The 26,607-nt window shown below is 33.9% G+C and overlaps 2 protein-coding genes across 2 annotated transcripts in view; both read left to right on the top strand.

Annotated features, from left to right (window-relative positions):
- LOC143236557 (uncharacterized) overlaps positions 1 to 8,700 on the top strand; it is a 54,695-nt gene extending 45,995 nt beyond the window's left edge. The window contains exons 9-13 of the mRNA XM_076474860.1: positions 955 to 1,073; positions 3,083 to 3,232; positions 4,626 to 5,206; positions 5,518 to 6,320; positions 6,409 to 8,700. Coding sequence (XP_076330975.1) covers positions 955 to 1,073; positions 3,083 to 3,232; positions 4,626 to 5,206; positions 5,518 to 6,320; positions 6,409 to 8,700 — 3,945 coding nt within the window. The remainder of the gene's footprint in view (positions 1 to 954; positions 1,074 to 3,082; positions 3,233 to 4,625; positions 5,207 to 5,517; positions 6,321 to 6,408) is intronic.
- Positions 8,701 to 8,752: 52 nt separating this feature from the next.
- Positions 8,753 to 25,037, top strand: LOC143236556 (uncharacterized). The gene is made up of 5 exons (XM_076474859.1): positions 8,753 to 8,968; positions 9,019 to 11,991; positions 20,365 to 20,479; positions 22,585 to 22,710; positions 24,052 to 25,037. The coding sequence occupies exons 1-5, from the start codon at positions 8,753 to 8,755 to the stop codon at positions 25,035 to 25,037; spliced, it is 4,416 nt and encodes a 1,471-aa protein (XP_076330974.1).
- The last annotated feature ends 1,570 nt before the right edge of the window (positions 25,038 to 26,607 follow it).

The raw sequence follows: 26,607 nt of genomic DNA, 5'->3' as shown, positions 1-26,607 counted from the left end.
ATATACCATTCCAGATGTTGCCAAATGTTGATTGAGAGTGGCCTTTCTTTGTTATCAATATTGGTTTGATATATTGTTCATGGAAGAGGGACCATTATCCCCTTGTAATTCCAAACCCAGAGTAGTCCCATAACATATAACATACTAAACTTCACATCAAGATTTATATTTAATGTTGTTACTTCTACTGTTTTATAACGTTCTAAACTTCATATGAAGATTTATATTTAATGTTGTTACTTCTACTGCTTTATAACATACTAAACTTCACACCAAGATGTATATTTAATGTCTTTACTTCTACTGTTTTATAACATACTAAACTTCACACCAACATGTATATTTAATGTCTTTACTTCTACTGCTTTATAACATACTAAACTTCACACCAAGATGTATATTTAATGTCTTTACTTCTACTACTTTATAACATACTAAACTTCACACCAAGATGTATATTTACTGTCTTTACTTCTACTGTTTTATAACATACTAAACTTCACACCAAGATGTATATTTATGTTTTAATGTCTTTACTTCTACTGTTTTTTATAACATACTAAACTTCACACCAACATGTATATTTAATGTCTTTACTTCTACTGCTTTATAACATACTAAACTTCATATCAACATGTATATTTAATGTCTTTACTTCTACTGCTTTATAACATACTAAACTTCACACCATATGTAACATGTATATGTTTTAAACATGTTTCACACCAAAATGTTACTTCTTCTACTGCTTTATAACATACTAAACTTCACACCAAGATGTATATTTAATGTCTTTACTTCATCTGTTATATAACATACTAAACTTCACACCAAGATGTACATTTAATGTCTTTACTTCTACTGTTTTATAACATACTAAACTTCACACCAACATGTATATTTAATATCTTTACTTCGACAATGTTATAACCTGCTAAACCTCATGATTTACAGGACGACTACTACTTCCTTGGTGACATTGCTCTCCCAGTTCGCTGGTGTGCACCTGAATCTGTGTTTTGTACAAAAACAACCATAGAAACTAAACAACTTTCAAAAGAAGCAAATGTGTGGTGAGTTTAATAATTACAATATGGTCTTTTTTTCCAATGCAATTACAGTAAGTAACATGGCATCAATTAAATGTATTTATCATAACAAGATACTGAGTTGTTCACGTTTATAATCCTAGTGTATTATGTAATTAAATGTATTTATCATAACAAGATACTGTGTTGTTCAAGTTTATAATCCTAGTGTATTATGCATTTAAATGTATTTATCATAACAAGATACTGTGTTGTTCAAGTTTATAATCTTAGTGTATTATGTTATTAAATGTATTTATCTTGACAAGATACTGTGTTGTTCAAGTTTATAATCTTAGTGTATTATGTAATTAAATGTATTTATCATAATAAGATACTGTGTTGTTTAAGTTTATAACCTTAGTGTATTATGTAATTAAATGTATTTATCATAACAAGATACTATGTTGTTCAAGTTTATAATCTTAGTGTATTATGTAATTAAATGTATTTATCATAACAAGATACTGTGTTGTTCAAGTTTATAATCCTAGTGTATTATGTAATTAAATGTATTTATCATAACAAGATGCTTTGTTGTTCAAGTTTATAATCCTAGTGTATTATGTAATTAAATGTATTTATCTTGACAAGATACTGTGTTGTTCAAGTTTATAATCCTAGTGTATTATGTAATTAAATGTATTTATCATAACAAGATACTGTGTTGTTCAAGTTTATAATCCTAGTGTATTATGTAATTAAATGTATTTATCATAACAAGATACTGTGTTGTTCCAGTTTATAATCCTAGTGTATTATGTAATTAAATGTATTTATCATAACAAGATACTGTGTTGTTCAAGTTTATAATCTTAGTGTATAATGTAATTAAATGTATTTTTCATAACAAGATACTGTGTTGTTCAAGTTTATAATCTTAGTGTATTATGTAATTAAATGTATTTATCATAACAAGATACTGTGTTGTTCAAGTTTATAATCTTAGTGTATTATGTAATTAAATGTATTTATCATAACAAGATGCTGTGTTGTTCCAGTTTATAATCCTAGTGTATTATGTAATTAAATGTATTTATCATAACAAGATACTGTGTTGTTCAAGTTTATAATCTTAGTGTATTATGTAATTAAATGTATTTATCATAACAAGATACTGTGTTGTTCAAGTTTATAATCTTAGTGTATTATGTAATTAAATGTATTTATCATAACAAGATACTGTGTTGTTCAAGTTTATAATCTTAGTGTATTATGTAATTAAATGTATTTATCATAACAAGATACTGTGTTGTTCAAGTTTATAATCCTAGTGTATTATGTAATTAAATGTATTTATCATAACAAGATGCTTTGTTGTTCAAGTTTATAATTCTAGTGTATTATGTAATTAAATGTATTTATCTTGACAAGATACTGTGTTGTTCAAGTTTATAATCCTAGTGTATTATGTAATTAAATGTATTTATCATAACAAGATACTATGTTGTTCAAGTTTATAATCTTAGTGTATTATGTAATTAAATGTATTTATCATAACAAGATACTGTGTTGTTCCAGTTTATAATCCTAGTGTATTATGTAATTAAATGTATTTATCATAACAAGATAATGTTGTTCAAGTTTATAATCTTAGTGTATTATGTAATTAAATGTATTTATCATAACAAGATACTGTGTTGTTCAAGTTTATAATCTTAGTGTATTATGTAATTAAATGTATTTATCATAACAAGATACTGTGTTGTACATGGTTTTTAATGCTAGTGTATTAAGTAATTAAATATATTTATCATGACAAGGTATGTCACTAGTTGAAATGTTTCTGTGTTACTTTCGTGAAATGATTTTCCTTCATTTTACCAAGCTATTTTTGAAACATGTTTTTGTCAAACTGGCCAATCCTTTTGGATGTGTTTATAAAAAAATGCTGTTTTCATTTTACCCTCTTACACACTTGCTATATTCTCAAGTTCCACAGATATTACTCTAACATTTAATAAGAAAATTATATATGTTATAATATTTTCCAGGTCATTCGGAGTTTTGCTATGGGAAATTTTAGAGTTTGGAAAGCAACCATATTCAGAGCTCACAAACGATGAAGTATTGGAACTAGTTCTTAGTCAACAAACAGTGAAGTTGGAGAAACCTCAAACTCCCTGCTCTCATGCTGAAAGACTGTACGTATCTGTGACGTTTATATTCTTATTGTTAGTGTTTTTCCACTACTATAGAACTTTAATTAACTATGCAACTTATGTTATGATACACTTGGTAAGCAGTAAGTGGTTGAAGTGACCAAGACTTATCAATCACTAGAAAGTACCAGTAAGTGTCAGATGTGTACTTGTATAATGTCATACATAATCAGATAAATGTTGGAGGTGTACTTGTACGATGTCATACATAATCAGATAAATGTTCAAGGTGTACTTGTACGATGTCATACATAATCAGATAAATGTTGGAGGTGTACTTTTACAATATCACACACAATCAGATAAATGTTGGAGATGTACTTGTACGATGTCATACATAATCAGATAAATGTTGGAGGTGTACTTGTACAATGTCATACATAATCAGATAAATGTTGGAGATGTACTTGTACAATGTCACACACAATCAGGTATATGTTGGAGGTGTACTTGTACGATGTCATACATAATCAGATAAATGTGTGCTTTTGAGTTGCAATGTATATTCAGTTATCTGCTACAGATGTACTTGTTAATTACAATGTATATTCAGTTAACTACTACAGATGTACTTGTTAGTTATGATATATTTTCAGGTAACTGCTATAGGTGTACTTATCAGATGTTGTGCATAATCTCCATCTTACCCTTACTACTACTAGCTGTCTCTCTTATCTTGAACAGTTAATTGTTTATCTTTCATTTAACCACAAAGTATCTATTTCATGCATTTAATATTACCTGTCTGGTTCTTATCTTTAATCACTATTTATTTCTTATCTTACCACAACATCTGTTTTACCTTTTACATGTCTCTTTTTGCCTGGTACCGCTATTACATTCTTACTTGAACAAGTAATTATGTATTTCCTGTCTATTTTATCACTAACTGTTTCTTTATTACCCTGTTTTACCACTGTCATTTTTATCTTTCATGTTAACTGTCACTGAATTTTGTTCCTTCAGCATACTTATAAGTACTAAACAAACCTTTTAATTAGATATATGTAAAAAAGTTGTAACCACAAGTTTTTAACTGTAAAAATCGTTCATTTCTTATCCTTATTTTAACTTAAACCATGATGATTTATTGTTGTAACATTTTTCTCTCTTTTTACATTTTTGTTTCTTTTTGAATTAATATGTTACTTCTAGTGTGGTAATTCTTTAAATTTGTTTTTTTTTCTCAAGTTAAAGATCAAAATCTGTATTTTGAATAAATTGATTCATTTTTGCTAAGTTTAAAATATTTTAAATTACTGTAGCACAGTATTCTTCAGAAATTCTATTTGTGGCACTGTTGTTCTCTGTTGTTAACTTTTTTATTTTCTTAGATGTGATAGAGTTAAAGCTTAGAAATGTACTTTTGTCTCAGATATGAAGTAATGAAATCTTGCTGGGAGACATTTTACCAACGACCCCTGATTGAGAAAGTGGCAGTTCTTTTGAAACATTTATATGAAAGTAGAGACATACCAGCAGAATCAGTGACATTTGAAGATCAGCAGAACACCTTACAACCCATTTTTAACTATGATAACACAACATCACACTTTAAAACACATGGGCAGTTTGAAAGTGATTTTACTGTGTATCATTCACTAGAAGAAATACCTTCTTCACAGGGTTCTTTTTCTACTTCATATGAAGTTGGATTTGAGCCAAAGACCCACATTTCTCCAAGCTTGCAGAACCAGAAAGGAAGTCTTGAAGACCTGAGCTTATTGAAAGAAAAACATTGTGAGAGCTCAGAGGGTTTAAAATATTCATCAGTAAAGACTAAGCACTTGAAATCCCTTGAGAAAAGCTCAGAACAAGGTATTACAGACCAACAGATCACAGATGCAATTAAGGACCTAGACACCATACTTGCAAATGAAGTCTCATCGTCATCAGCTGAAACTTCTAAGAGGACATCTCCTGACAGAAGTCGACAAGAAATTGCTGAATTTTTAGGTAAGTTGGCAGTCAACATAGAGTTTCTAGATAAAGAATCACCACTTAGTAGTCTTAATTTTGAGAAAGACACCAACCATACTAAAGTAAACAATTTGTTGTTGGAATGTTCAAATACAGTAATTGAAATTGAAACCAGTTGTAATTCTGACAGTCTTCCTTTTTGGTTCGTTCAAGAAAACAAATATTTGTTAAAATCCAGAGAGGCCAAGGATAAAGTAATTTAGCTTGTGTGTATCAAGAAACACAACAATTAGACATTACAAGTTGTTTATCATCTAGTGACATTTGTATCTTATCACACATTATAGAACACGGAAGTGATTCTCAGATACCATCAGCTCTTTATAAGGAAGAAGGACATCAAGATGATTCTCAGATACCAGCAGCTCTTTATAAGGAAGAAGGACATCAAGATGATTTTCCGATACCAGCATCTCTTTATGAAGAAGAAGGACATCAAGATGATTCTCAGATACCAGCATCTCTTTATGAAGAAGAAGGACATCAAGATGATTCTCAGATACCAGCAGCTCTTTATGAAGAAGAAGGACATCAAGATGATTCTCAGATACCAGCATCTCTTTATGAAGAAGAAGGACATCAACATGATTCTCAGATACCAGCAGCTCTTCATAAGGAAGAAGGACATCAAGATGATTCACACATACCAGCAGATCTTTATAAGGAAGAAGGACATCAAGATGATTCTCAGATACCATTAGCTCTTTATAAGGAACAAAGACATCAAGATGATTTTCAGATACCATCAGCTCTTTATAAGGAAAAAGGACATCAAGATGATTCTCAGATACCAGCAGCTCTTTATAAGGAAGAAGGACATCAAGATGATTCTCGGATACCATCAGCTGTTTATAAGGAAGAAGGACATCAAGATGATTCACAGATACCATCAGCAGATCTTTATAAGGAAGAAGGACATCAAGATGATTCTCAGATACCATTAGCTCTTTATAAGGAACAAAGACATCAAGATGGTTTTCAGATACCATCAGCTCTTTATAAGGAAAAAGGACATCAAGATGATTCTCAGATACCAGCAGCTCTTTATAAGGAAGAAGGACATCAAGATGATTCTCGGATACCATCAGCTGTTATAAGATGATTCCCAGATACCATCAGCTCTTTATAAGGAAGAAGGACATCAAGATGATTCTCAGATACTATCATCTCTTTATAAGGAAGAAGGACATCAAGATGATTCTCAGATACAAGCATCTCTTTATGAAGAAGAAGGTCATCAAGATGATTCTCAGATACCGGCAGCTCTTTATAAGGAAGAAGGACATCAAGATGATTCTCAGATACCAACAGCTCTTACCTTTCCACAAGTGAGGGGAAATCCTCTGTCTAATCAGAATTTTAGTGAGTTAAATGAACAGGCTGTTTGTTTAATCCATATAGCAGGTGATCAGCAAGTTTCAAGAAATGAACATCTTGGAGATATCAATAATCTTCAAAAGAAAACATCAGTTACTGAAAATCCATCATCTGAAATAGATGAAGATACATTGGAAAGAAAGTGGTCTTCATCAATTACCTTAAAAAGTACAAATATTCTCTCTGGAAATGATAACACAGATGAAGAACCAATGTCAGTAGCAGGAGTAAGTACTTCTTATAGTTGTTGTGCTTCTCAAACTCTAACATATCCTGTTCTTACCTCTTCTGTCTCTAGCTCCCTCAGCCCTTCTGACCCAGCTGGTGGTACTGTTGCATGTTCACCTTCTGCTGTAGCAAAGACTAGCAACCTTGATTGTTTACCCAAAATTAATCAAGACCAGAGGTTTTCATTCATCCCCAAAGACTCTGATCTGACCTCCTCTGGTACTGAAGTCAACTCCCACTTTGATTCACTTTGTAATTCAAAGTTTATATATAATGACAGTAATTCTTTTTGTGTGCTGAATTCCAGATTGACCATCAGTGGTTCAAGAGAGTATCCAGAAGGAAATGACTGTAATTTAGGTTCTTATTACGATACAAAAACTGGCAATATAAGTAAAGCAGAAGAAATACGTTGTAATGAACCACCAGAGGTTATTGGTGATAATACTGTATTTATAGATATCAGTAGTGGGTTTTCCACTGAAGCTACTAACATATCAGTTCATCCTTTGAACCAAAGTGATCGAAGTGTTTGTGGCGTGACAGCCACAAATAATGTGTATCAAGATATTCAGACTACTGATGAAGAAAATACACAATGTTATACATGTGATGATATAGTTGATCATAATGAGATATTTATTTCTCAACTGAAAGAAGATAAAACTATAGATAATCAAGAAACCACGATGGCTGGAACTGAGAATCTTGTATTTAATCCTGTGCTAGATGATGTTGGTTTGAATAGAAATGAATATCTTTCAGGTTTCCAGATCCAAATTTCAAAAGGCAGTAAAAATACTAACTTTTGCTCTAATAAAATTGAATCTAAAAATATACATAATCCATATGAAAATGACCGGAACTTTTTCTGTGTCAACAGTTCTTCTAGTAATTATTCCCATAGTGAGTGTATTGTATCCCAAGCTAACAAGAATTCCTTCCCTAATTATTTTACTAGGTCCCAAACTGAGGAAAGTACTTCCCCTTGTAAGTGCTTTACTTTGGAAGCAGAGGGGAATGAAACACTTGTCAGCAACGAGGAATTTAAAATTTGTCAGAATAGTCCTCACCTTACTTGTACTTTATCATCAGATGATTCACCAGAGAATGTGGCCACAGACAATGATGTTAAGAACAATGGCCACTCTTCAGTGTACCGTGATATTACCAACATGTGTCACGTACAGTTTCTCAATAAATCAGAAGATAATCTGTTTGAGCTGGAATTATCTTCAGAACAAAACATTTCTGAAGAAAATTTAGCTGCATCAGTTGCTGAGATTGAAGGGCAACTTCTTACAATCCCAGCAAATGATGTCATGAAGAATGGCAGAGATTTATTGTCTTCCCATGATGGCTTCATCACACTTACAAAACTTGTCAAAGATTCTTATAGTCTAGAAAAAACAAAGACAAGTGTTGAAGATTTACAGCCTGTAACAGGTGACTCAGTACTCATAGAACCTGAAACAAAACAACTTATTAAAGAAACTAGACTTAATAAAAGTTGTGAGTATGTGAACCAAAGATCACCAAGACTCATAACTAATAACTTGGATGAAGTAGGGAGGTGTGATTTGAGTAACCTTACTTCTGCAGTATTGAAGGTCTCACCAGCTATTTATGGTCCTAAAGTTGAGAAGAAAGAAGTGCCTGTCATTGTGGAGAAAACTGATTCTGGTAATGAAGAATTAGATGTTAACACTTTAACTGAGGATAAAGTCTTAAAGAAAGATGAAGATATAGAGAGCCACGACTACAAACCTAAACCTGACTCTGGTAATGAAAAATTAAATGTTAACACTCTAACTGAGGATAAAGTCTTAAAGAAAGATGAAGATAAAACTACACTACAAACCTAAACCTGACTCTGGTAATGAAAAATTAGAAACACTTTAATTGATTCTGAAAGTAATGAGAGAATTAGACTCTGTTAACACTTTAACTGAGGATAAAGTCTTAAAGAAAGATGAAGATATAGAGAGCCAAGACTACAAGCCTAAACCTGACTCTGGTAATGAAAAATTAAATGTTAACACTTTAACTGAGGATAAAGTCTTAAAGAAAGATGAAGATATAGAGAGCCAAGACTACAAACCTAAACCTGACTCTGGTAATGAAAAATTAGACGTTAACACTTTAACTGAGGATAAAGTTAACACTTTAAACTGAGGATAAAGTCTTTAACTGAGGATAAAGTCTTAAAGAAAGATGAAGATATAGAGAGCCAAGACTACAAACCTAAACCTGACTCTGGTAATGAAAAATTAGACGTTAACACTTTAACTGAGGATAAAGTCTTAAAGAAAGATGAAGATATAGAGAGCCAAGACTACAAACCTAAACCTGACTCTGGTAATGAAAAATTAGACGTTAACACTTTAACTGAGGATAAAGTCTTAAAGAAAGATGAAGATATAGAGAGCCAAGACTACAAGCCTAAACCTGACTCTGTTAATGAAAAATTAAATGTTAACACTTTAACTGAGGATAAAGTCTTAAAGAAAGATGAAGATATAGAGAGCCAAGACTACAAACCTAAACCTGACTCTGGTAATGAAAAATTAGATATTAACACTTTAACTGAGGATAAAGTCTTAGAGAAAGATGAAGATATAGAGAGCCAAGACTACAAACCTAAACCTCACTCTGGTAATGAAAAATTAGACGTTAACACTTTAACTGAGAATAAAGTCTTAAAGAAAGATGAAGATATAGACAGCCAAGACTACAAACCTAAACCTGACTCTGGTAATGAAAAATTAAATGTTAACACTTTAACTGAGGATAAAGTCTTAAAGAAAGATGAAGATATAGAGAGCCAAGACTACAAACCTAAACCTGACTCTGGTAATGAAAAATTAGACGTTAACACTTTAACTGAGGATAAAGTCTTAAAGAAAGATGAAGATATAGAGAGCCAAGACTACAAACCTAAACCTGACTCTGGTAATGAAAAATTAGACGTTAACACTTTAACTGAGGATAAAGTCTTAAAGAAAGATGAAGATATAGAGAGCCAAGACTACAAGCCTAAACCTGCCTCTGGTAATGAAAAATTAAATGTTAACACTTTAACTGAGGATAAAGTCTTAAAGAAAGATGAAGATATAGAGAGCCAAGACTACAAACCTAAACCTGACTCTGGTAATGAAAAATTAGATATTAACACTTTAACTGAGGATAAAGTCTTAGAGAAAGATGAAGATATAGAGAGCCAAGACTACAAACCTAAACCTCACTCTGGTAATGAAAAATTAGACGTTAACACTTTAACTGAGAATAAAGTCTTAAAGAAAGATGAAGATATAGACAGCCAAGACTACAAACCTAAACCTGACTCTGGTAATGAAAAATTAGACGTTAACACTTTAACTGAGGATAAAGTCTTAAAGAAAGATGAAGATATAGAGAGCCAAGACTACAAACTTATAACTTTTGAAAATGATTTTTATAACCATTTTCTTGAGAATAGTATAGACATGTTGCAGCAAGAAAGGTTAAAACATTCCTTACATCTTGTTGTCAATGTTGAAAGAGGAACTGGTGAAGAAGGATTAGCTGTGTATTTTCCATCTGATACTCAAGACATAAACTGTAATGAAGATCACGATGGTGGTTATTCTTTGGGTGATGACGATGAAGGCAGTGTTACTATGGAAGATCTCGAAACCGGGGAAAAACAAGTTTTTTTAAATTCAGCATCCAAAATAGAGGTTTTAGAGGATGAAGATGTTTTAATTATTGATACAATAACAAATGAGGCGATTCTTGTTGAATCAACAGCTCCTGCAAAAAATTCTGAATTTTTAAAAACTCCTGTAATTCCAGAAATTGAAGATAGAACAGTTGGGAGATCTGATCAACTGTCTGATGCTGTAGTAGAAGAACCAGTTCTTGGAATAGAAGGACAGTCCCCATCAAGCAGCAGAGATGAAATTTCATCTGTTCAGAGTAATTCTGAAAGCACAGATTTGGATTTTAGTGGTGAAGTTTTATCAGACACCGAGCCTCATTCTGTGTCTGATGTTTTATCAGACACTGACCCTCATTCAGTGTCTGATGTTTTATCAGACAGCAGAGAAGTTGAACCTAGTTACTTTCCTGGAGATCATGTCAGTAATGTGCTCAAACATTTGGGTGAAAAAGAATTTGTTTCTAAGACTGAAAACAGAACTGCACTGCATGCTGCTTTTAACAATAAGGGCAACCAAGACAGTAAAGTAGAACTACTGTGTACTCTAGATGAACATTGGGAGCCTGCAGCTGAATCTCTACAGATAGGAAGGTCAAGAGAAAATGGTGAATTTTCAAGTTCCTTGTGTTCCAATGTTGAATACATTAACCAATTCAGTACTGACATAAATATTCTGTTGAAAGAGAATGTGTCTCCTGAAAATGAGAAAAACAAAAGTACTGAAACAAGTGAAGATAAAACAAGTAATGTACCATATGTATCTTGGATCAGTCAGGATGATGTTAAGATGCATGAATCTTTGAGCTCTATTAGATCAGATAAGCAAAAGAATAGAAGTCTTTTGAAGCAAGACAATTCCATTCAACCTCTATTACCATATGAAGATAAAGAAAACCATGTCAAAATACCCAATTTTCTTTACTCTCTATCTGCAGATCAGAATGATAGAAGAGACTTAACATTTACATCTAACATCTCAATGGTAGCTGAAAAGGAAGGAAGTTTGCTAGAAACATCAAGCTGTGTTAATCAGAGAACTGAAGACATTAGTCGACAGACATACACGCCAGATTTCGACAGTGACACTGAAGATTCTGCAGATATTGGATCTTCATGTAGTTCAACATCTGGCTCATTTGAATGTCTAAAAGGTTTAGGGTCATCATCAAATGTGCACTCTGTTCCAGAAAAACCAAGTCAGGGTGCCACACTGTGGGTTTCTGACAGCAGCTACTCTGAACACAATGTCTTCAAGAAATCTGTTTATTCTCAAAGACACAATCACCCCCAAGAACCCGAAAGAAGTGATATCTCATGGGAAACTGGTGTTTTACAAGAATTTAAAGATAGAGATGCATCACCCAAAAATTTTAATTACCAAGATTCCAAAGAAGGAACTGGTCCAGAAAACAACTTCTCCTTCAAAATTCAGAAGAATACATCAGTGCAAACTGTGGTAAGTTAAATAGTTCTAACAATTAACATTTGTTTAGCCAGGAATTAACCTGAAGAACAATGTTTCCCACACACAAAGATATATATGGCATATGTATTCCAGTTGGTGCATTGAATAAGAAGAAAATAAATAAGCATTTAAAAACTATCATTTAGCAAGTTAAGTTTGTGGCCAGATGTTATAGATTAATAGCATTTAGCAAATTTTGAGGTAATGATGTCCACAAAATGTATGTCAATTTTAAGTTGAATCTGTAGTTGTGTTCTTAATTTTACAAGACAACAAATCTGCAGGTTTATTAAAGAAGCAATAGAACATGATTACTTGTGAGGATGCACTGAATTTGAAAACATTTTATATTGGTACAACTTGGTAGTTTACTAATTTACCATTTATTTCTTCTAATGATATATTATTAGTTAGTATTTTCATCCAGTCTGCATACATTAAATAAGATTATAAAAGTTATTTCTTGTTTTATTAAAATGATACTTCCAAAGACGTTTCCTCTCACAGAATAACTTTTCTCAACTTGTGCTGCCCTCTGTATGTAAAACTTTTGCTTGACACTAGCCTTGATCATCCCATCTACTTTCACATAACGTTCCATGGTGTATCTGTGGTATAACATACCAGTGAACTTGTGACAACTCTCTACAAGAAGGAGCTCAATATACCCTTCTAATGCAGCTGACTTCACTTGTTGAGCATTGTCATCTTTTCTTGACTTGGCATTCCATTTTACAGATATATGCAATTTGTGTTCTCTACTTACAGTTCTTGTGTGCACTTTTGGTTAGTTCTAAGGGGCTGTGACATCTCTGAGTTTGTTGTCATATATTTGTGGCTTACTTAGTATTTGTGGAATAAGTGCCTGCTACATCTCAGGAACCATGGCCAGTTCTATATCTGGTCTTGATGAAGAGGATTTGAATAGCCTTTGCTGTGCCTTCTTGTCTCTAGATTTCCCTCGTCCTTTTGGTGTGTCACCTATTTGTGCTTAACCCTGTTTTTTATTATCCCTCCTTCATTATGCACCATCATCAAATTATTTGATTTCCCCCTATATGCTCGCTTGTGTTTGGCATGCCTTGACCACTACATTTTTCTGAATCGTATCATTGGTCAGAATTTATATTTTTAGATTATCATACCTTGGAATCTCTGCTTTAGATGTGGAATTGATGCCCCATCATTGATCTCTCCAACCTCAACCAATTCACTGCCTTCCTGTGATTCATCGTAGAATCTTTCCGTTACCTTTCTTGCACGTTCACTACAGGTTTTTGGATGACAAAGTTCGACATCTCAGATGCTTACCTCCATATCCCCATCACTCTAGCATCCAGATGTTACATTCAGTTTGATAACAAGGGTCAAGTATTTCAGTTCTGCATCTTGACACTAGCTTTAGCGTTAGTACCGTACTTTTTCTATTATGTGGTCAGAACCTTTTTCTGCAACCTTCACACTTTCTGATTCCATAAGTATATAGACGACTGGCTCATTTTAGCACAATTTTAACAAGTCTCTCACAATCATATCCGTTTCCTCCTATGGGAGGCTGCTTATGTGGGATGGCTTGTCAAGCTGAAAAAGTCCTATCTCCCTCCCAAACAGTATCTTATACATTTTGGGGGTGTTTTGCAACATTTATCTCATCATCTTCTCTTCATTTGAGGGTAATGGATGTTTTGATTTCCAAAACCAACTTCTGTTTTTTTTTCTTTACATGAGGTTCTATCTCTTTTGGGGACTTGGGCTTTCATCGAAACCTTCATGGCCTGGAGTCATGTACATATCCTCAGTGAGATTTGCATGATCAATGGAATCTGATTCAAGATCCCTTGCACTCTAGCACTTTCCACCTTACAAGGTCGTTTTGTCTAATGGATTGACAAAGACAACACCTTGGCTGGTATTCTTCTTTCTCCTTCATGTCTCAGTTGGCATCATTTTACAAATGTTTCTCTTACATGGGGGGAAGAAAGCATATCTGAATTTTTAGGAGATCTCTGGTACATAAACACTGGTCAAATCTTTTCTCTATATCAGCCTTTTGAAGCTTTTTGCAGTTTGTTGAGCTGTGGATAACTTCCTACTTTTAGTACAAGGCCATTTGGTCATGACAATTTGACAGTTGTATCTCACATCAGTTGACAAGAGGGCGTCCATTCCTCTTCACTTTGCTTTCAAACATTGGTCTCCATTTCTGGGCCCTGTCTCAGCAAGTCTGTATCTTTGCTTGTCACATTCAGGGTGTTCTGAATCATGAGCAAATTATATATCTATTCCTGACATAATTATACCTGAAGAATGGCTCATGTCTCCTTAAGTATTTTGATAGTTATGCTCCTTGTTTGATACTCACATCCTATCCTTCTCTCAGAATCAGACCAATATTTACTTTTTTGCTTATTCTCCTGTCCCTCTTCTTCCCTGTGTTCTCTCTCTCAACCAAGCCACTGTATGTTGAATCCCATTCTGGCATTTTTCATCCATGATTTCTATTCTTGAACCTTCTACGACTATCTCAATTCTGTCAACCTCAGTCTGTCATCACCATACTCCAGCTTCATGCATGGATTTTGTCTTGTTCCTTGCGAGATGGTACAGACTCTAAAGTGAGTAATTATTTTTTTCTTTCTTACTCAGTGTGCCTGTCTTCTTTAACTTTTACCAAATGAAATAGTGCACTTTCTGGAATTGGTCTTTGTGCCATGGCACACCTTACTGACCTAGTGTATCCTACCTTTGGCAGTGTTTTATCAGTTTCCCAGATTGTGAGTAATACCTTTCATTGTATTGTTTTCTCCCCTGTTTTGCTACCTTCATCTGATTTGTCCATTTGATTCCCCTACCATATTGGAATCTCAGTGTGGTCCTTTGCACTCTTAACCTTCCTCCCATTGAACCATTTGCTCATTGTACAACCCTCCTTTATCCAGATTGAAGCTTTCCCCAAGATTTCAGTGGTGTTTGAAGGAGATATCATCTTCACTCCTATTTCTCTCCTACTCATCTCTCATTTTTATTCCTGTTCTGAAAGTTTTCTTTGTCTTGTACCTGCTCTATATTTTGTCACTACACTGCTTTGTTTCATGGATCCAATTCCAATATTTTATACAATGAAATACTTCCTCTACTTGTGATCTTTATCCTATTACCCTATGTGTGCCAGCTTATTCATCTTGCTTATGCATCCCTATCTAAGGACTGTCATTGCATTTTCCAAGTCTTCTCCAACCAAATATGTCATCTCATGTTTTTCCTTTAGAAAAGTTTGTGCAGGCTGGTGTGCAGACCATAACTCACATATTTATATCTCTCTACCTGCACCACTTGGTCCTCTTCTCCTTATCAGGCTATCACTTCCTTTGCCACTCATCATCATTCTTCACACAACATTTTGACTCTGAAAGAGTAAGTTCTTCCTTTTATATCTTCCCTTTTCAGTGGTTCTTCCTCCCTTCCTGAGTCCCACTCTGCACTGAGTAGTGCCTGTTGAAATATACTTAAATGTATATTTACACCATATGACCATCCAGCTGTATAATGCTTACTGAAGAAATGGGGTGTTTCACCACTAGAGGTTGTCTCATGATATCTTGCTTCATAAATACAATCTGCACTAGACTGGACTGTCATGAGTAGTGCCAGGATTTCTGCCATAGTCTCTGGTCATGGTAAATTCAATTAGGACCAGCCTTCTTTTCAAAATGCGAATTTTTTGGTCACCTATTGCACTGTCTTATGCATTGCTCCAGACTCTCTACTGCATTGTCCACCCTTTTCCAGTGGAGTACGGGAGTCCTTGCCTCTCCATTTCCTAGCCACTGATGTGGCAGACCATTATGGTTTCCTCCTGAATATGACCAATTCCATTCAGTTGAGAGTAGGGTGGTGGTATACATGGTAAGTACTCTCATCCTACCATGGATGGGAAAAAAATTAATGATTCTGCTTGGTTTGGGGGTGGATTAGTCCACTACATGCAGTTCACCCCTTAACTGGTTCTGCCTGGATGTAAGTTTCCGTGTACTATTATACTGGCACAAAACCAGCCAAAATAAGTCCTCAGAAGTTAATAGTGACCCTCCTTCGACTGTGAAACAGATAATGAATTCACAGTGCTACCCTTTACATTTGCATGCCCCCTTCCTACCATTGCCCAAATGCCAGAGGGCCAATGTTTGTTGTGCCCTGCGTGTATTGTCAGAAGAAAAGTAATATTTTTCCTTCAGCTTTCTGGTTATTGAGATGAAGGCAGTTAGGACCCATGTCCTACTTACCCCCTTCTCACTTCCAGTACATCTTTTGTTCCTAATCTCAAATTAACAGTAGTGCTGTACAAGTCAGCAGTATTAGGAGAATATGTAACGTTCATGTGGTGGAGAGTTGTCACATGTTCATTTGCATGTTATAGCACATGAGAAATTATGTTATCATAGGTGAGATAATCAAGGCTAATAGTGAGTGAAAATTGTTTATATAGAGGGCACCACAAGTCAAAACTATTATAGGACAGGATGTAAGTATTTATCACAAATACATTTTCAGTGTAAGAAAATGTTGACATTTAGGCTTTTTTTCACATAGTAAGGAATTTATGAGACACTGCTTAGACACTGATTTCATTAGGCAAGGGTTAAAGACTATATGTTTTTATCCACTATATATCAAATAGTTATCATTAGGTACAGTAAAAAGATCTCACAACAAAATATTTCATACTTACAAGCTGTAGCAACAGTTGTACATGTATTAGTTAGTTATGGCACATAACCACAGTTGTACATGTAGTAGTTAGCTATGGCACATAACCACAATTATACATGTAGTAGTTAGTTATGGCACATAACCACAGTTTTACATGTAGTAGTTAGTTATGGCACATAACCACAATTATATATGTAGTAGTTAGTTATAGCACATAACCACAGTTGTACATGTAATAGTTAGTTATAGCACATAACCAGAGTTGTACATGTAATAGTTAGTTATAGCACATAACCACAATTGTACATGTAATAGTTAGTTATAGCACATAACCACAGTTGTACATGTAGTAGTTAGTTATGGCACATAACCACAGTTGTACATGTAGTAGGTAGTTATAGCACATAACCACAGTTGTACATGTAGTAGGTAGTTATAGCACATAACCACAGTTGTACATGTAATAGTTAGTTATAGCACATAACCACAATTGTACATGTAATAGTTAGTTATGGCACATAATTATCCACAGTTGTACATGTAGTAGTTAGTTATGGCACATAACTACAATTATACATGTAGTAGTTAGTTATAGCACATAACCACAGTTGTACATGTAGTAGTTAGTTATAGCACATAACCACAGTTGTACATGTAATAGTTAGTTATAGCACATAACCACAATTGTACATGTAATAGTTAGTTATGGCACATAACTACAATTATACATGTAGTAGTTAGTTATAGCACATAACCACAGTTGTACATGTAATAGTTAGTTATAGCACATAACCACAATTGTACATGTAATAGTTAGTTATAGCACATAACCACAATTATACATGTAGTAGTTAGTTATAGCACATAACCACAGTTGTACATGTAATAGTTAGTTATAGCACATAACCACAGTTGTACATGTAGTAGTTAGTTATAGCACATAACCACAGTTGTACATGTAATAGTTAGTTATAGCACATAACCACAGTTGTACATGTAGTAGGTAGTTATAGCACATAACCACAGTTGTACATGTAATAGGTAGTTATAGCACATAACCACAGTTGTACATGTAACAGTTAGTTATAGCACATAACCACAATTGTACATGTAATAGTTAGTTATGGCACATAATTATCCACAGTTGTACATGTAGTGGTTAGTTATGGCACATAACTACAATTATACATGTAGTAGTTAGTTATAGCACATAACCACAGTTGTACATGTAGTAGTTAGTTATAGCACATAACCACAGTTGTACATGTAATAGTTAGTTATAGCACATAACCACAATTGTACATGTAATAGTTAGTTATAGCACATAACCACAGTTGTACATGTAGTAGTTAGTTATGGCACATAATTATCCACAGTTGTACATGTAGTAGTTAGTTATGGCACATAACTACTATTATACATGTAGTAGTTAGTTATAGCACATAACCACAGTTGTACATGTAGTAGTTAGTTATAGCACATAACCACAGTTGTACATGTAGTAGTTAGTTATGGCACATAACTACAATTATACATGTAGTAGTTAGTTATAGCACATAACCACAGTTGTACATGTAGTAGTTAGTTATAGCACATAACCACAGTTGTACATGTAATAGTTAGTTATAGCACATAACCACAATTGTACATGTAATAGTTAGTTATAGCACATAACCACAGTTGTACATGTAGTAGTTAGTTATGGCACATAACCACAGTTGTACATGTAGTAGTTAGTTATGGCACATAACCACAGTTGTACATGTAGTAGTTAGTTATAACACATAACCACAGTTGTACATGTAATAGTTAGTTATAGCACATAACCACAGTTGTACATGTAGTAGTTAGTTATAGCACATAACCACAATTATACATGTAGTAGTTAGTTATGGCACATAACCACAGTTGTACATGTAGTAGTTAGTTATAGCACATAACCACAATTATACATGTAGTAGTTAGTTATGGCACATAACCACAGTTGTACATGTAGTTGTTAGTTATAGCACATAACCACAGTTGTGCATGTAGTAGTTAGTTATAGCACATAACCACAGTTGTACATGTAATAGTTAGTTATAGCACATAACCACAGTTGTGCATGTAGTAATTAGTTATAGCACATAACCACAATTATACATGTAGTAGTTAGTTATGGCATATAACCACAGTTGTACATGTAATAGTTAGTTATGGCACATAACCACAGTTGTAGTAATTAGTTATGGCACATAACCACAGTTGTACATGTATTAGTTAGTTATGACACATAACCACAATTATACGTGTAGTAGTTAGTTATAGCACATAACCACAGTTGTACATGTAGTAGTTAGTTATAGCACATAACCACAGTTGTACATGTAGTAGTTAGTTATAGCACATAACTACAATTATAGATGTAGTAGTTAGTTATGGCACATAACCACAATTATACATGTAGTAATTAGTTATGGCACATAACCACAATTATACATGTAGTAGTTAGTTATGGCACATAACCACAATTATACATGTAGTAGTTAGTTATGGCATATAACCACAGTTGTACATGTAATAGTTAGTTATGGCACATAACCACAGTTGTAGTAATTAGTTATGGCACATAACCACAGTTGTACATGTATTAGTTAGTTATGACACATAACCACAATTATACATGCAGTAGTTAGTTATAGCACATAACCACAGTTGTACATGTAGTAGTTAGTTATAGCACATAACCACAATTATACATGTAGTAGTTAGTTATGGCACATAACTACAATTATACATGTAGTTGTTAGTTATGGCACATAATTATCCAGAGTTGTACATGTAGTAGTTAGTTATGACACATAACCACAATTATACATGTAGTAGTTAGTTATAGCACATAACCACAGTTATACATGTAGTAGTTAGTTATAGCACATAACCACAGTTGTACATGTAATAGTTAGTTATAGCACATAACCACAATTGTACATGTAATAGTTAGTTATAGCACATAACCACAGTTGTACATGTAGTAGTTAGTTATGGCACATAACCACAGTTGTACATGTAATAGTTAGTTATAGCACATAACCACAATTGTACATGTAGTAGTTAGTTATAGCACATAACCACAATTATACATGTAGTAGTTAGTTATGGCACATAACCACAGTTGTACATGTAGTAGTTAGTTATAGCACATAACCACAGTTGTACATGTAGTAGTTAGTTATAGCACATAACCACAATTATACATGTAGTAGTTAGTTATGGCACATAACTACAATTATACATGTAGTTGTTAGTTATGGCACATAATTATCCAGAGTTGTACATGTAGTAGTTAGTTATAGCACATAACCACAATTATACATGTAGTAGTTAGTTATGGCATATAACCACAGTTGTACATGTAATAGTTAGTTATGGCACATAACCACAGTTGTACATGTAGTAGTTAGTTATGGCACATAACCACAGTTGTACATGTAGTAGTTAGTTATGGCACATAACCACAATTATGCATGTATTAGTTAGTTATGGCACATAACCACAGTTGTACATGTAGTAGTTAGTTATGGCACATAACCACAATTATACATGTAGTAGTTAGTTATGGCACATAACCACAGTTGTACATGTAGTAGTTTTATTTATTCTTTCTTGTATTAGAACTCTGTAGAAGAGGTTTCAAACAGCCACCTGATTCAATCTATGAAGACTGTTCTACCACATGATGACAACAATTTTGAAAAGCATGTTTGCATACTGTCTGGAATTTCTGAAGGTGATAACATTTTTTTTGAAGCTGTTTGCTATAATTCTTTCTCTGTTAAGAAATGCATTAGGTTTAGATACTGTGATAGAAGTTCTGGATACAATCTTGTTGAATAACACTGTTTAGCTTTACATGTTTGACTTACGTTTGATGTTACATATGTATAGCTTAAACCTAGACTCTCTTGTGCAGGTTAATCAAATACATAAAACAATTCTTAAAAAGTAACTTTCATAACTTAAACTAAGAAATGTCTCAACTGACCCAAAATTGATCTCAAACTCTAAGTTTAGAATTTTAAACCTATTCACAAAAATAATTTTTCTATTTCACTATTTTCATTACCAGGGAACATATTGTGTATTAGACCTTGCTCTTTGCCAAGCAGTGCCTTTCCACATATACTAATGCATACATTTGAACTGTATGGCCTTTATGTTCTGTAACACCCAATGTTGAGATAGGGTGTTTCCTAGAGCTGCTAGTGGTCTCCTTGTGGTTATTTTGCACCATAAATATGCCCATCCAAAACAGTACCAACTCATGAGTAAAGCAGTGTCAGATAGCAGTCCTGGATGATTAAATCAAAACTCACCTACTTTTAAAAATGGGGTTTCACAATCATTCATTACACCTTCTCCAATATTGTGTTCTTCCAGATTCACCATCATGTTATTCCTCTCTCATCAAGTGGAGTATTGGAGCCCTTGCCATTTACCAGCTTTTAGTTGCTGGGGTGGTGGACCATGGAAACAACCTTCTGAATATGCTCAGTCCTATTCAGTTGGTAATAGACCAGTGGTATTCTGTTGTTGCAGATGGTATGAACCTTCTTCCTTCCATGGACTGGAACACAGATACATTACACTGCCTGAAGTTGATCCATCACATAAATAGAGTTCACTCCTCAGACTACCACCTACTGGATGTCAATTCCCAAGTGTTCTGGTGTTTGATCAGGTCTAGTCTAGCCATCATAAGTTTTCACACATGTGATAGGAAGCCCTTATTTTACTCTGGGCTAGACAATAATTTCCTAATGGAATCAAGTGAATCACCCATTGCATTTCCTTTCTTACCATTGTACAGATGATGTGTTGCAGGGTGTTGTGTTTTGGGTCTGTACACATGTGCCCTGTTTTGGTGGTTGAAACAGAAGTTGTTTTCCTTCTGCTTCTTTAGCTTGAGGTGTAACTTTCTTCCTACTGCAAACTGGAAGACAAACACCTGATGCTGCTTGGTTTGGTATGTTCAACTGAGTATTAGATGTGCTCATTTTCTGGCCAATTTAGTGACACATATCTTCAAAATGGGCTAAAAGTATACAGATGTGCAGTCTCCTGTGGGTGTGTTCTTTTACAGAGCTGTCCCACTACATGTGCTTTCTTCTGACACTTTCACACCACTGATTATCTTAGTTAATTTTTCACTCGTTCCTTTAATGTGGAATTTTATCTATTTCATGAAAGGAAGCAAGGAATCATATTGAAAGTTATAAGTTTCCTACAATCAAGAGGTATGTCTGAGAGGTACGTCCAATAGATACGTCCACTTACACTGAGGTATGTCGGAAAGGTACGTTCAATAGATACGTCCACTTACACTGAGGTATGTCTGAATGGTATGTCCAATAGATACGTCCACTTACACTCTCTTACCCCATGTTTCGTGCATCTTTTTTTATTGCCTAATCTCACAATGAAGATTGGAGTTTATAGTATAGAGGGAACCACCTGTGTTAGGAGGGTATGCCACACTCCTGTGCTTATTTGCATACCACACTGGAGCTGTAACATAGCTAAGTATGTGGGGGTGCTTCAAAGTATCAAGGCCAGAGGTGAGAAGTTATTTATATAGAGGGCAGCACTGAATGAGAAATTAGGAAAATTATAACTTTGAAACTTGACATTTTGACAGGGATTTGTTTAATATTGATTTATGAAAAAGTCATATGTATTCCTTACATCTACATAACCCACAGTGCTTGCAATGGGTTTTTAATGCTAAAGACTACACACATTTAACAAGGAAGAGCATAAGTTTAAGTTTCTACTGTGGTGAAATGGTCTGAAGGATCTTCTAAGTAAATTATATCATTGAAATGTTTGAAACAGAATCTCAGATAGCAGAAATGGGTAATGAGGAAATTCCTGAAGACGTGATTGATGTACAAAATCCAGAAGAGGACGATGAAGATCTGTCTCTTCAATTTCAGCCTTTGAATGTTTCACTGAGTGATGGTAAGTTACAGAACCTAACCAGGATCTTGGATATTTCTACATTTGTAGGTCAGTGCTTTGATGTATAGTGCAAACATTTTTATGTTAGTTTTATGTTCTGTTAAATCAGTTAACTGTGAACGCATTAAATACTATGTATAATCAAGAATCTTTAGAAGTTTCACTAGAATATGTCTGTGTTCTTTACCAAACTTGAATTAATTTGTTAAAAAAGTACAAGCAGATCTAACGTAATAAAACTGACTGAAACACACATATAATCACTTACATCAAAACCTTAATAGTAAGTTTAGTACTCTTTGTTAATCTACAAACATGTTCCATCAAATGAATCTCATTGTGTCCAGTCTGTATAACATATAGTTGACATGCTCCTCTGTACCTAAAATCACCTTTGCTCTATCAGTGCCATTGACCTTACCTTGTTCCACTGTCGTATGTACCATGAGTAGTGTGATAATTATGTTATATAATAATAAACTAGATATTATCCATCATCAGTAAGCTACACTTATGATTCTTTACTTTCATATTCTGTTTAATATCCCCATTTGCACAGTCTTGCTTTCTTCTTTGGCTGAGTGAGGCCCAGAAATTATAATACTTTGAGGATGTGGATGCACTACATTACACACTATATGACCTTGATATGTGTCTTTCTTTCCTCAGATTGATCTAGCCTTACATTTACCGCTAAATGATCTTGATACAGGTAGTTTGTTTTTTTCTTGAGTTCTGTCTCTCATCTCATTTAGCAGTGAATGATCTTGATAAAAGTTCAAGTTATCTACTAGTCACGATTGTTCTTTATCTGCTTTACAACATTGAAAAAGTGGGATGCTTTTCTCTTGAAAATTTCTTCATCACATCTCATTTATTCATAACACAAATATGGTATATACATTATATTATCTGCAACCAGTGACCTCATCCTTGAATATACATTCATTCTTTTCTGCAGTGCCATATTCTGGCTACAGGTTTGATGCTTCTCACTGGCCATACATGCTCTCTTCTATTATAATTACACAGATATTTTGCCAGAACTTTGAGGACATTTCTAGTTTTTGTTGTGATACAAAGTAAAAAGAAAGCATGTACTCCCTGTTACTTCATGTTGTGTACTTCTTGATGTAACAATATGGTCACATTCTTTGACTATAATTGAACATGTTCAGATTCTGACTGATCATTAGCTTCTATGGTATTGTTCTTGCACCACACAGGTTTATTTTCAAACATCAAAGCTGCAATGCAAACAACCACACTTAACCTCAAACTATCAGCCAAAAATGTTCATATATTAATTATTTTGTTGTTTTTTCTTTCTACCATTATCAGAACTTAATGAAGCAACTAGCTTGAAAACTTCTGAAGAAAGAACTGATGTAAACTGTGTACAAGGAGAGGGAAACTTACAGGAAATCATCAAAATGGGTTTAGAAAGTGAAAGCTGTGATAAACTAGGTAGGTATTCTTTGGATGGATCAGGAGCTTCTTCAAACAACCATCATCCTAATTTCCAGACAATCAGTGAAGAGCCGTTTAATCTCATGTTTCTTGATGAGAAGTGGGAAACAGAAGACACCAGTGAAAGTAAAACTAAATCTTCTTGGAACATATCTTGTGACAGAGAAACCCACCACAATTCACTTCAAGAACTGATATCTCGAGGTGGACACAGGCCTAGTTTTGAAACAAATTTGCTTCAGGACATTGAACCTTCTCACTCACTTGAGGGATTACCTGAGTTAACAACTGACCCTGTACCGACATCACATTTTAGGTCTTTCAAAGTCTTTACCAGAACTGGAAACTCAGAAGTTTCAAATAACAGTTATATAAACGGCTCAGAAGATGTTGGGAAAACAAAGGACACACTTGAAGCTAGAAATGAAAATACAGATTGCAAATGTACAGAAGATAACTTACTAGAGGTAGATGAAAACGTTGAATCTCAGAGTGTAAAAGATGAAAGAGAAAAACTTAAACATTCAAGGCCATGTGAAAAAGATGAAGAAGAGGAGCTTTCTCCCAAGGATGATTTTGGACACTTCATTATCAGAGATTCCGTGTCATGTATCAGAGACTTAGTGTCGTGTACCCACTCTGTGAAAGAGATATCACATTTAACTTCTAGCAAAACTCCTGTAGAAGAAATCGAACATGAGTTGTGGAAATTGGAGTTTGATCCAGACATTAGTGATGATGATGATGATATTCTATATGGAGGCCCTTCTTTACAGAAAAACTACAAGGAATTAGAAATCCTATGTTTGTTACGGAAGTCCTCCCAGAAAATGGAAGCATTAATAGTGAATGTTTAGACTGTGAAGAAACTCCACAACTTTCCGATTATAATCATAGTAATGTTTCTTTAATGATATCTGAAAACATTGATTTTGATGATGAAAACAATCAGAGAGTCATCAGTCCCAAACAAATAGACTTACAGCTGCCTCCAGGAGATTCATTGGATACTTATGTGTACGATCTTCCAATCATTGATGTAATGGATACAATTATTGAAGAATCTGAAGATGAGAGATGTTTTAGCCCAGGTGAACTTGAAGATGGTGAGTTACCAACTTTAGACTACGAGTTAAGAAGTGCTTATGGAAGCCAAGGTTCATTAGCAAATGCTGACAATAAAAGTGTTACTTTGGATACAGAACAAATATTCTCTCTACAAGCCAGAAAATATGTTACTTCTTTTGAAGAAGAAATGTGCATTCAGGGCAAAAATTGCTCTGTAGAGGTTCAGATTGGTGGACCTGACAACAACAATGAACTTACATATAATAATATAATGACAGAAAAGAAGTGGTTTACTGTTAAAGAACAAAGTAACAGTTCAAATGTTGGGAACAGTCCAGTAGAAGACACTGACAAATGTCTTTCATTATATCTTGAAAATAATGAATCCATGTATAACAATATAGAAAACCAGAACTTCTCTGTCAACCTAATTACTAACACTTCTAATTTTAAAAATTACAAAGAAAATGATTTGGATAAATCTTACTTATTGTCTGTTAAAAATATCAGACAGAAAGAAACCATATACAATAATGAGGTAACAGAATATAATAAACAAAATAAAACCATACATGACAATGGTGTAACACAAGATGATGGAACAACAAGTGATAGCAAAGTATCAGAAAGTGATAATAAGAGTACAGCATCAAATGATGATGAACTAACAGAAGATGATGAATACAATATAGTATCGAGTGATGATGAACTAACAGAAGATCAAAAGAATAGAAATACATATATTAATGAGGTAACAACAAAAAGTGAACACGACAAAACCACATATAATAATAAACCAAGAGATGGCAATGAACACAATCAACTTTCACAAGATAATGACCAAATAAATAAAGATGAACACAGCAACAATACAACAAATAATGATGTAACAAACAACAGTGAACACAATCACACAATCCATAACATTGAATTAACAGAAGATGATAAAAGAATGATACCACACTTCATCATAAAGTAATAGAAGTTGGCAAAGGAAATGAAACCACAACTAATAACAATATAAAAGAAAATCATGAACAAATTAACAACACAACTAATAATAAGATAACAGAAGAGGTCAAACAGAATGACACAGCAAGTGATAATGTGGTAACAGAAGAAGATGAACGAAATAAAGCAACAAGTGCTAATAAGGTAACAAAAGATGATGAACATAAAGAAGCCACAACTGATAATGAACCAAAGGATGATGACAAGTTCAATGAAACCACAAATCATCAAGAGATAACAGAAGGTAATGTTACCACGCTCCATAATAAGGTAATAGACTTTAATCAAGAGAATGAAATCACAACTAATAATGGTATTAAAGATCATTTTCAGCAAATTCACACCATT

Source organism: Tachypleus tridentatus, chromosome 13 (genome assembly GCF_004210375.1).
Source record: "Tachypleus tridentatus isolate NWPU-2018 chromosome 13, ASM421037v1, whole genome shotgun sequence".
NCBI classification, from domain to species: Eukaryota; Metazoa; Arthropoda; class Merostomata; order Xiphosura; family Limulidae; genus Tachypleus; species Tachypleus tridentatus.
Note: the sequence above shows the minus strand (reverse complement) of the source record. Positions and strands in the feature narration are given on the sequence as shown.